The 14045-nt window shown below is 48.1% G+C and overlaps 1 protein-coding gene across 1 annotated transcript; it reads right to left on the minus strand.

Moving 5' to 3' along the window:
• Positions 1-831: 831 nt before the first annotated feature.
• LOC107297857 lies at positions 832-10478 on the minus strand. Its single transcript, XM_015827218.2, has 4 exons — positions 9519-10478; positions 7333-7366; positions 2630-2671; positions 832-1751 (listed from the first exon to the last, which is right to left on the minus strand). Exons 1-4 carry the CDS (start codon positions 10476-10478, stop codon positions 832-834), a joined length of 1956 nt encoding a protein of 651 aa, XP_015682704.2.
• Positions 10479-14045: the final 3567 nt, after the last annotated feature.

The raw sequence follows: 14045 nt of genomic DNA on the forward strand, positions 1-14045 counted from the left end.
TAATAATAATAATAATAATAATAATAATAATAATAATAATAATAATAATAATAATAATAATAATAATAATAATAAAGTTGGAAGGGACCTCGGAGGTCATCTAGTCCAACCTCCTGCTCAGGCAGGAAACCCTATACCATTTCGGACAAATGGCTGTCCAGTTTCTTCTTAAAAACCTCCAGTGTTGGAGGACCTACAACTTCTGGAGGCAAGCAGTTCCACTGGTTAATTGTTCTTATCTTACTGTCAGGAAGTTTCTCCTTAATTCCAGGTTGCTTCTCTCCTTAACTAGTTTCCACCCGTTGCTTCTTGTTGTGCCCTCAGGTGCTTTGGAGATTAGCTTGACTCCCTCTTCTTTGGGGCAGCCCCTGGGATACTGGAACGCTGCTATCCTGTCCCCCCTGGTCCTTCTCTTCATTAAACTAGACATACCCAATTCCAGCAACCGTTCCTTATATGTTTTAGTTTCCAGGCATTTAATCGTCTTAGTTGCTCTTCTCTGCACTTTTTCCAAAGTCTCAACACCTTTTTTTATTGTGTGGTGACCAAAACATTAAGTCAACCTCAAATGGGCTACAAGACCAAATTGAATCCCACAGCAAATCAGAGGAATAGTTCCAAGGCGAGTCTGGCTCCCCAAAAGCTGGGATGGGGAACCCTGAGCTTCAGGATGGTCTTCTCAAATGTTGTGGGGTAAGTTCTCCATCAGTCTGTCACGTAGGAAAGTTACAACAGACGAGTTTCTATAGTCTTTTCCAGAAACCCTTTATTTGGTATTCTCTTCTTCCTTAAGGTTTCAGTTTCAGTGCAATCCAGGTCTTTTTTTTTTTCCTATTGTAAAATCCTGCTTTTCTTCCTTGCAAAAATGTTGTACATTCTCTTCCGAATCTGCTGGGTCTTCAGGCTGTAGACGATGGGATTAAGGAGAGGTGGGACCACAATGTAGATGTTGGCCATCAGCAGGTGGACCATGGAGTGCTGGTGCTTCCCGTACCGGTGGAGCAGACTGACGCAGATCATGGGGATGTAAAAAATGAGGATGACACAAACGTGGGAGACACAAGTGTTCAGAGCCTTGAGACGTCCTTGGCGGGATGCCATGCCTAGAACCGTCTTCAAAATCACAACGTACGAGGCGAGGATGATGACCACATCCAACCCCAACGTAAAAATGATGACAATCAAACCATACAAGATATTGACCTTAATGTCTGCACAGGCCAGCTTCATTACGTCAGGATGGAGACAGTAGGTGTGAGAAAGTCTCCTGGATTTGCAGAAATGTAGACGCCTAATCAGAAAGGGAACCGGGAAGGAGACAGAGATACATCGAACTGCAGCGGCTACTCCTATTTTTGCCACAACGGTGTTTGGGAAGAGATTTCGGTATCTCAGTGGCTCGCGGATTGCAACCAGGCGGTCAAAGGCCATGGCCACCAGAATGCCAGACTCCAGCCAGTGAAAGGCGTGGATGAAGAACATTTGGGTGATGCAAGCATTAAATGTGATGTCCTTGGAGTCAAACCAGTAAACGCTCAGCATGGTTGGGAAGGTGGACAGGGAGAGTCCCAGATCTGAGCAGGCCAGGATGGAAAGAAAGATGTACATGGGTTCGTGAAGGCTTCGGTCGCTCTTGATGACAACGAGAATGAGGCTGTTTCCAAGCAGCGTGGAGACAGAGAGCACAAACAGGAAGAAGGCCATCCAAACGTTCTCCTCCATCCCAGGAATTCCAGTCAGGACGAAGATTGGCAGGTTCAGGCTGCTGTTGTTGAACATTGTGACAGCTGACACCCTTCCTACAGGAACATCTGATACAGCCATGTTAGGAAGGTGAATAAAGACTGTTGTGTACTTTGGAAAATATCTGCAGTCACTTGAAGTAGGTGAATGTTTGAGTTTACTCAGAAAGGTTAGAACAGGAGAGCTTACGAACTAATTTAAAGAATGGAGCTCAGCCTGATCATTTGTTCAGTTTTGTCCTCCCAGGTCATCAGTGTCCTCTTCTTATTCTAAAACGTACTCCTGTTCCTTTTCTTAGTTCTTGGCACCATGAGGAACCTCGAGACCTCAACGTTTTGGGACTCCTGGTGGCTTTGAGTTTGGACTCAGAGTTTAAAGACTTCCTCTTTTAGCTAGGAATCAATCAGGTATCTGCCATCACATATCTCCTCAGCTCTCACCTGTAGAAAAAACATACCAGATCCATTACCTGCTCCTCACAGGGCTTGGTTTCCAGACCCTCATTTACCTCAGAACATAGAACAACCAGGTTGGAAGGGACCTTGGGGGGGGTCTTCTAGTCCAACCCCCTGCTCAGCAGGAGACCCTATCAGTTGTCCAATCTTTTATTGAAAGCCTCCAGTGATGGAGCACCCACAACTTCTGCAGGCAAGCTGTTCCACTGGTTAATTTTTCTCTTCTCACTGGCTGGCCTGGCTCTAAACGTGATCTGTCCTGGACACCACCGTTCAAAAACGGCAGCCAGGCAGGACCGCAAGTGCGGCCTGACCCACACAGAGTAGAGAACGACAATTACTTCCTCTGGTCTGAACTTTATCAGGATAATTACATGGGTTTCTGTCGTAATCTGAAAAATCGTCGACGCAGTATGACTACCCAATACAAATTGAAACCGATTTGTTCCCGCGTGGCTCTAGAGAAAGTGTACCTGGTCACGGGTCCGTCCCTGGAAGGGGGGTGCGGTCTGAACCCGAAGGTAAAAAGGATAGGTTTACGTGTTGGGGTTCCGAGATGTGGAGGCTGCCCACTAAGAGGATTTGGAAGTCCCAAAGGTGGGACTTTCTTCATTTTTTTCCCCCTTGAAGACGTTTCGCTTCTCATCCAGGAATCTTCTTGGATGAGAAGCAATATGTCTTCAAGGAAAAAAATAAAGTCCAGTTGCCTTTTGGAAAAAAACCCTTTGGGACAACCACGACCTGGATGATGGAGAATCTCCATAGACATACAGCATTTAGAAGCTTCACCTGTCCACACAACATAGCCTCCTGTACAGTTTTGGGCACACTAGGGTATATCCCTAAGTTAACTCACTACTCAGTGACTGTGCTGAAGACCCCTGTTCTAATCTATGTTGGCCAACCTTCTCCTCCCCCCCCAGAAAAAGGCTCTGAGAAGCCCCCCACCTTGGCCAAGTCCTAGTCCTTCCTTAGGCACCAAGCCAGCTGGGTGACCTTGGGCCAGTCCTCCTCTCTTAGCCCCAGGAAAGAGGCAATGGCAAACCACTTATGAAAAACCTCGCCAAAAAAACAGCAGGGACTTATTCAACAGACACAACTCAGTGGAAGGAAATCAAAATACCTCTCTTATTTCTCCATAGGCTCTCAGGAGTTCCCAACATCTATTCAGCCAGTTCCTTCAATATCCTGCAGGAAGGAGGGTCCTCCGGAGAACCTGGGGACTTGAAGGCACTCAAATTGGCTAGAAGATCCTTTTTTCCCAATTTGCACGCTCTCCTTTTTTCAGTATCACCGCAGTGCATCCGTTCACATAACCCAGACATGTAGCTACTACCTTGATAAAGATGGATGCAGGGGAACTCTTCACACAGGAAATACGGCCGATTTAAAGAGTGTTTGGTTACTGTTCTTGGAAGAGGCTGAGTCAGGATAAAGCCCTGCGAATCCCTTACAACTTAGCTAAGAAGCTCTGAAGGAGAAAGCCCTTCTCCCTGGTCCAGGAAGAGACCCTGCAATTTCCACCAGACAAGAGATTTATATGATGTAGAGAAGCACTGGCTGCTTACACCAGAGGAAACTCCTCTGAGAGTTGGTCAAGGCAAAGTTCTTGCTCCATGTAGTCGCTAAGGAATTCTGGGGACTGTGGGAAGTCAGCCTCCCCCCCCCCAGAGAAGGAAATATTAAAAGGGCAGAAAAATATATTTCCTCAAAGGATCTTAAAGAGGCAGAAAAGCATGCCCAGGTTTTTTTCTTAATAGCCCCAAGTCTCCCTCCCCCAAGCAGAAACCAGCTCTGTAGAAATGTAGATTTGATAATCCATTCAGGAAGGTTGAAGCTAGAAGATTAAGAAGACAAAGAGACCTAAAATCTACATACCCCACCCAAACTCTAAGACAGGACCTAGTAGGATTAACCCACAGATGCCAAAGGGACACACTCAGACTCAGGTCAAAGTGCATAACACAGGAAATACAAAGCCTCAAACAGGAACAGGAAACAACCTCAAGAGCCCCAGAGGGTATAAAAACCCACTCCCTACATGGGCTCACTCTCTTTTCTTCCAGAGCCATCTTCCTGTCTGGCTCTCCTCTTCAATAAACTGCAACCTTCTTTCTAAAGCAGTCGCCATGTTGTTTATTCCCAGCTTGGACTGAACCCTGATGAAGACTTTTCTTTCAACAGGACTAACAGTGGAAAATATTTGTAGCTCAGGGCTGGAGTGTGGGGTTCTTGGTGGTCTCTGAGTTTGGTTGTTTTCTTGCAGATGTTTTGTGATTCGACTAGGTAGCATCCTAGAGCCCTGGTAGGAAAGCGGTTAGAATGCAGCACTGCAGGCTGCTTCTGGGGACTCCCGGTGCCAGCAGTTTGGCAGTCTGATTCTCACCAGCTCAAGGTTGCCTCAGCCTTCCATCCTTCTGAGGTCAGTAAAATGAGGACCCAGGTTGTTGGGGGTAACAAGCTGACTCTATAAACTGTGTAGAGAGGGCTGTAAAGCACTGTGAAGCGGTGTATAAGCCTAAGTGCCATTGCTTGCTAAGAGGTATCCTCAGTGTTAGAAGGGAGAAGGGTTTGTGGAGTGGAGGAATATAGAAGATAGAACATCAGAGTTGGAAGGGACCTTGGAGGTCTTCTAGTCCAACCCCTACTCAAGTAGGAGACTCTATACCAGTGATAGCGAACCTTTTAGAGATCGAGTGCTCAAAAACTGGCCCTGCCCCCACTCCACCCCCTGCCGTGCCTCACCCCGCCTGCCCGCAGGGCCACTCACCACCTCCAGGGCCTGCCGCAGATCGCCCAGGCAGCCCAGCAGCGCCATGGCAGCCATGCCCTCTGCCCGCGCCCCGCAGCATCAACTGCGCACAATGGGGCGTGAGGGCAGAATCTTGTCTATGCTGCCTGGCTGCCATGTCCTTGGCTGCACTGCTCCGCATGGGCCACGCTCGGGGGCGACTCTCCTCCAACGGGGCTTCTGGTGAGGAAGGGGTCATGGGAGGAGGCAAGGCTGGGGCAACGGCACATGTGCCCACAGAGAGGGCTTCGAGTGCCACCTCTGGCACGCGTGCCCTAGGTTCGTCACCACTGCTCTATACCATTTCAGATAGGTGGCTGTCCAGTCTCTTCTTAAAAGCTTCCAGTGATGAAGCACCCACAACCTCTGCAGGCAACTTACATTCCACTGGTGAATTGTTCTCACTGTCAGGAAGTTTCTCCTTAGTTCTAGGTTGCTTCTCTTTTGGTTACTTTCCATCCGTTGCTTCTTGTCCTGCCTTCAGGCGCTTTGGATGATAGCTTGACTCCCTCTTCTTTGTGGCAGCCTCTGAGATACTGGAAGACTGCTATCCTGTCCCCCACCTCGTCCTTCTCTTCATTAAACTAGACCTACCCAATTCCAGCAACCATTCTTTGTATGTTTTAGCTTCCAGTCCTTTAATCATCTTTATTGTTCTTCTCTGCCTTCTTTCTAGGGTCTCACTGTCTTTTTTATATTGTGGCAATCAAAGCCAGATTCAGTATTCCAAGTGTGGTCTTACTAAGGCCTTATAAAGCGGTACTAACAATTCATAGGATCTTGACTCTATGCCTCTGTTTATTCAACCAACGTTGTGTTGGCTTTTTTGGTATCTGCAGCATACTGTGATGCTCTCTGAGCTTGGTGGTTTTCTTGCAGATGGGAGAGATGGACGAGAAGGTGAATCCCCCAAACTCCCAGCTCTTTATCGAACTTCCTGGCTGGGTTCACACAACACAGTGGACTCGGGTTAAGAAAACGCGCTTGCTGGGTTCCACCAGTCTGCCCTGCCCAAAGAATTCAACCTTCTCCTGGCCTTGCCTGATGACCCGGCTCTGACAGCAGGAACAGAGCTGAGTTTCCCCCAACCCATCCACTGCCCACTTGCGCCATGGTCCTGTTGAAAAGCATCCTCAAAATGGCACCAGCACCCCTCTGATCCTGCCCCAGTGGTGGGATTCAGCCAGTTCGCACCACTTTGGCAGAACCGGTAGCTAATTTTTTGATGCCCAGGCCCAGAATGGACTTCCGGAAGAAGTGGCACCCACATAGAGAACTGGTTGTTCCCATATCTGAAGCCCACCACCCTCCTGCCCCCAAGGCTACAAGGGGCACCAGACTCCCAGGCTGTGGGGAGAGGCACCCCAGCTGTTCCCACTTCTTGGTTTGATCCTGGCTCCTCACTCTGGCTCTGGCACCAGAGTCTTCCTGCGAGGAAATGGGATCCAGGACGAGGAAGATCTTCACGACATTTTTTGTCCCTGAAGTTGCCACCTGGCTGGTGAACAGTGGGTGGGTTGGGGGGTCCCTTCCTCCACTAGAGAAGGTGAATTGACTGGGAATGATATGCAGGGGGGTCTACAAGATTTGGGCTTTTTCAGGAATCATCTAGAGTCATCTCTAGACGAGATGGGCAGGAAACCAATGAAAGAAAGAAAGAAAGAAAGAAAGAAAGAAAGAAAGAAAGAAAGAAAGAAAGAAAGAAAGAAAGAAACAAACAAACAAACAAACAAACAAACAAACAAACAAACAAACAAACATTCTTCTAAAATAATGAGTGGATTGTTTTATTTTGAGGCCGAGCTCTGACTTGATGAGAACTAAAGCAGAACCAAAGATCCTGGGAGAGGGAGACCACGTGACCCAGCATGCACAACAGTGCAGTCCTACACATGGGTGTTTCTTTGGTGGAACTTCCTTTGATTCTGCTTGGCAGGCAGGAGAGCAGCAGCCACAACCAGAGGGCCTCTGGTGCCCCCTGCTGGCAGCGGAAGAGACTCACTTTCAGGAAGGACTTCTCAATGATGATGGGAGGCATCCTAGACCTGCCCTGGCAACAAAGATGGAGGAGTTTGGGGGGGGGGAGAGACCAGAGGATCCTGATGAGGTCCCCAGACTGGCCAGCAGGGCTTCTTCTCCTTGGCACTCCTCTTCCTCCTCCTCCTCCTCCCTCCTCCCTTTGCCCCCAAAGCAGAGAGAGACTTACCCAAGGGCAGAGGTAGGCGACCTTGGCTCTTTTATGACTCGTGGACTTCAACTCCCAGAATTCCTGAGCCAGCATAGCTGGCTCAGGAATTCTGGGAGTTGAAGTCCACGAGTCATAAAAGAGCCAAGGTCGCCTACCTCTGCCCAAGGGGGTGGCGACAAGAGATGGGGCCTTAAGAGACCTGGAGCACAGATGAGTTGGGGGCCCTCAGGGGACTGACAGGGAGCAATTCCAGGTTTGTTCACCCATCCCATGAAATGTAGGCCAGGAGGAAGCAGCAGAGACCGCCATCAGAGGGCTATTTTCATGTCAGCAAAAACAGAAGATCCAGGAAAAAAAGGAGTCTCCAGAAGAGTAAAGGCGTTGAGCCCAAGGAGTCAAGAACGACAGAAGGAACTACTTCTGAGCAGTTTATTGTTGCTCTCCTAGAGACGGAATCTTGCCAGGCTAAAGCAGTTATACACATAACTACTAGACATACCCTGTGAACTGCTAGGGAGGGTCCATCTGCGCCCCCTTTCTGCACACCAAAGACCCCAAGCTTCTTGGTCTCTCTGCTCGCCGGGAAAGAACCCCTCCCTCTTGCGACTCTGGCCCACTGCCCACCCCATCGGGGCAGTTTGGGTGGGAAGTCGCGATTCCTGGATCCGATTTTGGAAAGAGAGATTGTGGCCTCTGCCTAAAGGTGCCACGAATCCCAAACTGAACGGGAAGCGGAGGACAGCAAATCCTTATCCACGGAGACCTTTGCTCCTCCCTCCCTCCCTCCTGTCAATCAGTAGCATCGTGGAGACCTGGGTTAGTTAACACAGGGGTCCTCAACCTTAGCAACTTTCAGACTTGTATTAGAACAGTGGTTCTCAACCTGTGGGTCGGGACCCCATTTGGGGTCGATCGACCATTTCATGGGGGTCGCCAAGCAAGGCTGTCCGCCATTTTTTTTGTCCGCCATTTTTTTTGTCCGCCATTTTTTCCCCCCTTTTCCGGCGGGTGCCTTACCTCCCTTGGGCTGGGCCAGCTGGTGGTCGGCCTGCTCCGTCTCTGCTGCTTGCCAGCTACGCGTCGGCCGGCGCAGGGGGCGGAACCACGCATGCGCGGCGCTCCCGGGCAGGGAAAGTCCTCGACTTACGACCGGTTGGGTAGTCCTCGACTTACGACCGGTTTAGTCCTCGACTTACGACCGGTTTAGTCCTCGACTTACGACCAGTTTAGTCCCTGACTTACGACCGGTTGGGGTCGCGGCATTAAAAAGGTTGAGAACCACTGTATTAGAATGTTATTGTTGGCATATTATGTGTATTTTAGAAGGGGTACCCGAAGTGCTAATAATATGTTTATTCAAGATTAAATTGGATTATGACAATTCTAAATCAGTAAAGCTTAAAAACAGGATTTGGATCTATATAGATGTAAGGTAGAAATGGATTGACCTAAATATGTTATACGATTTGAGGGAAACAGAGAGGGAACATTTAATGAATTAATTTGAGTTATATATATATATATATGATTTGGATGATTGATTACCCCATCACCACGTGTTTCTCAAGCACTTTGATGTAAAAGTTAAAAAACCAATAAAACGTGTTTAAAAAAAAAAAAGACTTGTGGACTTCAACTCCCAGAATTCCTCAGCCAGAAAAGCTAGTTGAAGTCCACAAGTCTTAAAGTTGCCAAGGTTGAGGACCCCTGAGTTAACATATGATTCCTAAATAATATTATTAATAGTTATACACATTTATAAATTCTTCCCACAACAGATTAGTGAGCGGGGGCAGTTGCAGTGTCCCTGAGGTCAGTTGAAAGGATGGATAGATGGCCAAGCCAATCTGAACTGTGACCACATGATCCTCTGTGTGTGTGTGTGTGTGTGTGTGTGGGTGGGTGGGTGCTGCTACAGGGACCCTAATCTTGAATACAGGTTGTATGTTCTTTCTGCACTCTTTATTTGCAGCCCACTGAAGTCTTCAGTCGACGATATGAACAGGAATCAACAGAAGAGGGTCCAGGTAACCAAGCAGGAGCTGTTGGGATACTTGCTCTGCCTGTCTGAAGAGGGAGGGGGCTGGCAAGGTTGCCAATGCTAGTGCCTTTCTCCGGCACTTGCTTTGGGGCACCACCACCACCACCTCACCCTGCCAGCCTGCTTCTCCTGCCTCTGCTAACCCATTGGAAGCATGGCCAGCCAGCCAGCCAGCCCAGGTTTGCGTTCAGTTGGCGCAGTCTCCCAATGGATGGTAGCTCAGTCAATCTGCTCAGGGGGCAACTCTCTGCTTGAAGACACCTTGCCAGGTTCTCAGAGTTCATTCTAAGTGGCCATGACAGACTCTTTCCTTCCCAGGAGACCCTTAACGATCTTCGTGCGGATCGGTTTGGTTTTTATACTGTAGACAATGGGGTTCATAAGGGGCGGCACTAAAAGGTAGACATTGGCCATGAGGATGTGAACCACCGGAGGAGCATTTTTCCCATAACGATGGATCATGGAGAGCCCAATCATTGGCGTATAGAAGGTCAGGACAGCACAGATATGGGAGATGCAGGTATTCAAGGCTCGGAGACGTTCTGCCTTAGAGGCTTTGCTTAACACGGTTTTGAGGATCATAACGTATGACAACACAAGCAACGTAGAGTCCAGAACCATAGAAGACACCACCACCATCAAGCCGTAGACGCTGCTGATCCTTCGGTCTGAGAGGGTCACCTTCAGAATGTCCTGGTGCAAACAGAAGGAATAGGAGAGGACGTTGACCCTCCCGTACTCCAGGCGCTTCAGGAGGAAGGAGGCTGGGAAGACAAGGAAGGCAGCTCGAAGGGCTACCCCCGCCCCAATCTTGATGACCGCCTCATGGGTCAAGACACTGGTGTATCTCAGAGGGTTCCAGATGGCCACCAAGCGATCAAAGGCCATAGAGATTAGAATACCCGACTCAAGAATGGAGAAAGTGTGGATGAAATACATCTGGACCAAGCAGGCATCAAAGTGGATCTGACGGTGGTTGAACCACAGGACACTCAGCATGGTGGGCAAAGTGGCGAAGGACAAGCCCAGGTCCGAGAGGGCCAGCATGGACAGGAAATAGTACATGGGCTCTTGGAAGCTTTGGTCCGTCCTGATGACGAAGAGGATGGTGCAGTTCCCTGTGAGGGCCACCAAGTACATGGAGCAGATGGGGAGGGAAATCCAGAAATGGTGTTTTTCTAGCCCAGGAAAGCCTGTCAGGAGGAAAATTGGGGGGCTGGCAGTCTTATTAGAAGAAGTCATAATGCTGTCCCAAGACATGCCGCCTGCAGTCTTTGATGGGTGCTGTCAAGGAAATATATATATATATATATATATAAAAGTATCCTATGATAGGTAGTGACTCTACAGCAGGGGTAGTCAACCTTGGCTCTTTTATGACTCGTGGACTTCAACTCCCAGAATTCCTGCGCCAGCTAAGCTGGCTCAGGAATTCTGGGAGTTGAAGTCCACGAGTCATAAAAGAGCCAAGGTTGACTACCCCTGCTCTACAGTATCAATCTACAGAGGTCACTAATATTTGGACACCGCCACGATAGCACAAAATCACTTGATTTATTACACTGACGTACCCCCTAATGATTCTGAGAGCATTCTAAAGCAGGGAGAGCTAAACCCAAAACTCATTTTCTCAAACCCCCCAAATTCATTTTATTAATGGATGTGTTGCCCATCACAACTATCCCATAGCAATTTAGAATGCAAAAAGGGAAAATTAAAAAGTGCCTTGAGCTTTCCATAATAAGTAGAAAGTGGATAGCTTTTGTTAGCTGCATCTTAAGACCAAAAGATATTATTGTATCAAGGTTGGCATCGCCTGTTTTTCCTCACCCTGAGAGGCAGTTTGGGGTTGTGGTTGAGGGATCAGGCTGGGTACCTGGAGACCAGCTGGGTGACCTTGGTTAGTCCTCCTGTCTCCGCCCCAGGAAAGAGCCGAACCTCTTTCTCCTTGTCAAGCAAACTTCCAGGGACTTGTCAAGATTGGACATAATTCAATGGAAGAAGAGAAAAGTACCTCTCTTATTTCTCCAAAGGCTCTTAGGAGTTCCCAACGTCTATTCAGCCAGTTCCTTCAATATTCTGCAGGAAGGGGCGTCCTCTGGAGAACCTGGTGACTTCAAGGCACTCAAATGAGCAAGAAGGTTCTTTTATCACATCTTTTCTGGTGTACCCTCTCATTTCTACCTTATCAGACTCACCACAGTTGATGGAAAAGACCCTGCAATTTCCACCAGACAAGAGATTTATATGTCTTAGGGCAGCACCGGTTGTTTTCAGCAGAGAAAACGCCTCTGAGAGCTGCCCAAGGCAACCTTCTTTGTCCATGTGCTCTCTAAGGATCCCTGGGGACCAACTGTGGGGAATCTCTGCAGCTCAAGGCTGACCTGTGGGGTCCTTGGTGCTCTCTGAGCTTGGTTGTTTTCCTGAAGACGTTGCATGACCCAAACAGCCAACAACTTCAGTGCTAGCTAGAATTCTGGAGAGCCCAACTAGTTATCAGGCTATCAGTTGACTGGAAACACTTAAAGCAGCAGACAGAATCCAACAGATTTTGATAAGTGAGTTTATTGCAGAAAAGCTAGGAAGCTACTACGGGAGGAATCTGTAACTGCTGTGTCAAATGCAGGCGCCCTTTAGAATGAGAGGCTGGTACTCCGTGGCTTAACGCAGCTGGAGATGATCTTTGCTCCGGCTGTTTGAGTCCTACATCACGTGATGGAGTGAGTTCCCACCACTTGCCTCCACTCCTGCCCACCTGGCTGTTTTGAAAGCACGATACACGCGAGTAGATAAATAGGTATCACTTCGGTGGGAAGACGAGCCAGCTGCCTTCGTGCAGATGGCCAGAAGCCTGCTGGCTGGTGCTGGACGTTCCCGGATGAAATGCCCACTTACAAGGCGACTCCAGTGGAGAGTGAAGGCCCCAGAGGACGGTCTTTTTTTCTGGTGTGGAGCTAGCTCGCCCCCTGTGGTGCACCTTGGGAAACGCACATGCTTGAACTGAACGGGTTAGCAGGCAGTCGAACTGTTACTCTGCATTAGCATTGTAGTCTTCTGGCGAATGTAACGTCACCGTACGCTAAATAAATAATAAACGACTTAAAATGGGGTTGATCTTCAAGGTCTTACTACTTTAATGTTCACAAGATTCACAGATTCAGTGGCATTGAACAAGCTCTGAGTACAATCCAAAGCAAAACTCAGAGAATCATTTTTTCAAAGAATGTTTATCGGAGAGAAGACATCCGGAGGACAATAGGTTAGAGAAGAGCCCCCTTGACCCTCCAGAACAACCACATGCCACTTGGGATCAATAACCTGTGAGGTGCTACAAAAAGTATGGCGGGATGGGAGAAAGTGGGAGGGGCTGAGGAGAGTCCAGGGAGGGACAAGGAAGGGCCAGGAGGGAGAAGTTCTGCTTCTCCCCCAGAAGTTCTGTTTCAGGAGGAAGAAAGCGGAGACTTCTCAAGGGAGGACAAGGAGATATGTGGGAGTCCAGCAGGGCACCCACAAGCCCAAGCAGGAAAGTCTTCTGGAGAGTCCCAGCCACAGGAGAGAGATGGGCCTTGGCCCAGCATCTGGAGACCTGCTGGTGCCTCCACCACCTCTGAGTCCATCGAAGGCTTTGAGCAAGAGGGACTCCAAGAGCCCCAGATTATACTCAGATCAGGAGGGAGACATTAATTCCCTCCTCACCCCTCAGGTGGGAACCCCCCGCATTTCTCCCTCTGACCTTTTTTGTGGAAATGCTGATTATACCTAAGACAGTACATTGTGATAGCAACTCGTGGGATACCATGGTGATGCCTCTTGGAACCCACATTATTTAATATTTTTATTAATGACCTGGATAATGGGGTTGAGGGGCTTCTTGTCAGATTTGTGGATGATGTAAAATACTGATGTTTGGGAAAAGGTTGAGGATGACTGAATTTAACCTGGACGGTTGAAACTGTAGAGGTTGGCCAAGAGGAACCAGATGTCTTTCAACAGCAAGGAAAATAAAGTATTAAATTTGGGGAAAAAAGATATTGCAGGGATAATAAAAAAAGGAGGTGTTATAGCTTGGTAACCTTGTATTAAAGAATGACATGGATACGGTGGTTGACAACAAACTGAACTTGAGCTGGCCATGTGAGCCACTGCAGTTCTGAGATCTGTCAGAAGAAACATCACATCAGAGACCCCTTTTCTGTATGGGAGAGACCACCAGGGAAGTAACCTACGTGGTTCTGGGTGTCTTGTTTCCAGAGGGATATTGAGTGATTAGAAGACATTCAGAAAAGAGCAACAAAGATAATAGAAGGATCTTGCAGATATGCCCTGTGGGAATGAAACGAAGGAATAGACAATGCTGAGTCTTAAGATATGACCTAGCCACGTTGTGGAACCTCTTTGAGAAGAGGTTGAACAGACACCTCTTGTGGAACATAAATTGGTTTTCTAGCTCACAACATAGTAGATGATTCTCGTGATCCCTTCCAACTCCATAGTTCTCCATGAACTCTTATGGGGTCCTTGGTGCTCTCTGAGCTTGGTTGCTTTCTGGCAGATATTTCATTACCAAATTAGGTAACACCATCAGTGCTAGATGTGAGTGTCCCTAGCATGGATGATGTTACCTAGTCAGGTGATGAGGTGCAAGATGAGGTGAACCTCTGCAAGAAACCAACCAGGTTCAGAGAGCACCAGGGACCTCACAGTTCAGTCGTGAAACCTATGTTCCCTACACTTGTGAATGTGACCTGATCCACAGAGAAAGTCTCTCTGAATCTTTTGGAAGACTTGACCTGCCTTTCATGGAATTTTAGAAAATCATATTTAGTA

Source organism: Protobothrops mucrosquamatus, unplaced genomic scaffold (genome assembly GCF_001527695.2).
Source record: "Protobothrops mucrosquamatus isolate PMUCROS unplaced genomic scaffold, P.Mucros_1.0 scaffold3567, whole genome shotgun sequence".
Lineage (NCBI taxonomy): Eukaryota > Metazoa > Chordata > Lepidosauria > Squamata > Viperidae > Protobothrops > Protobothrops mucrosquamatus.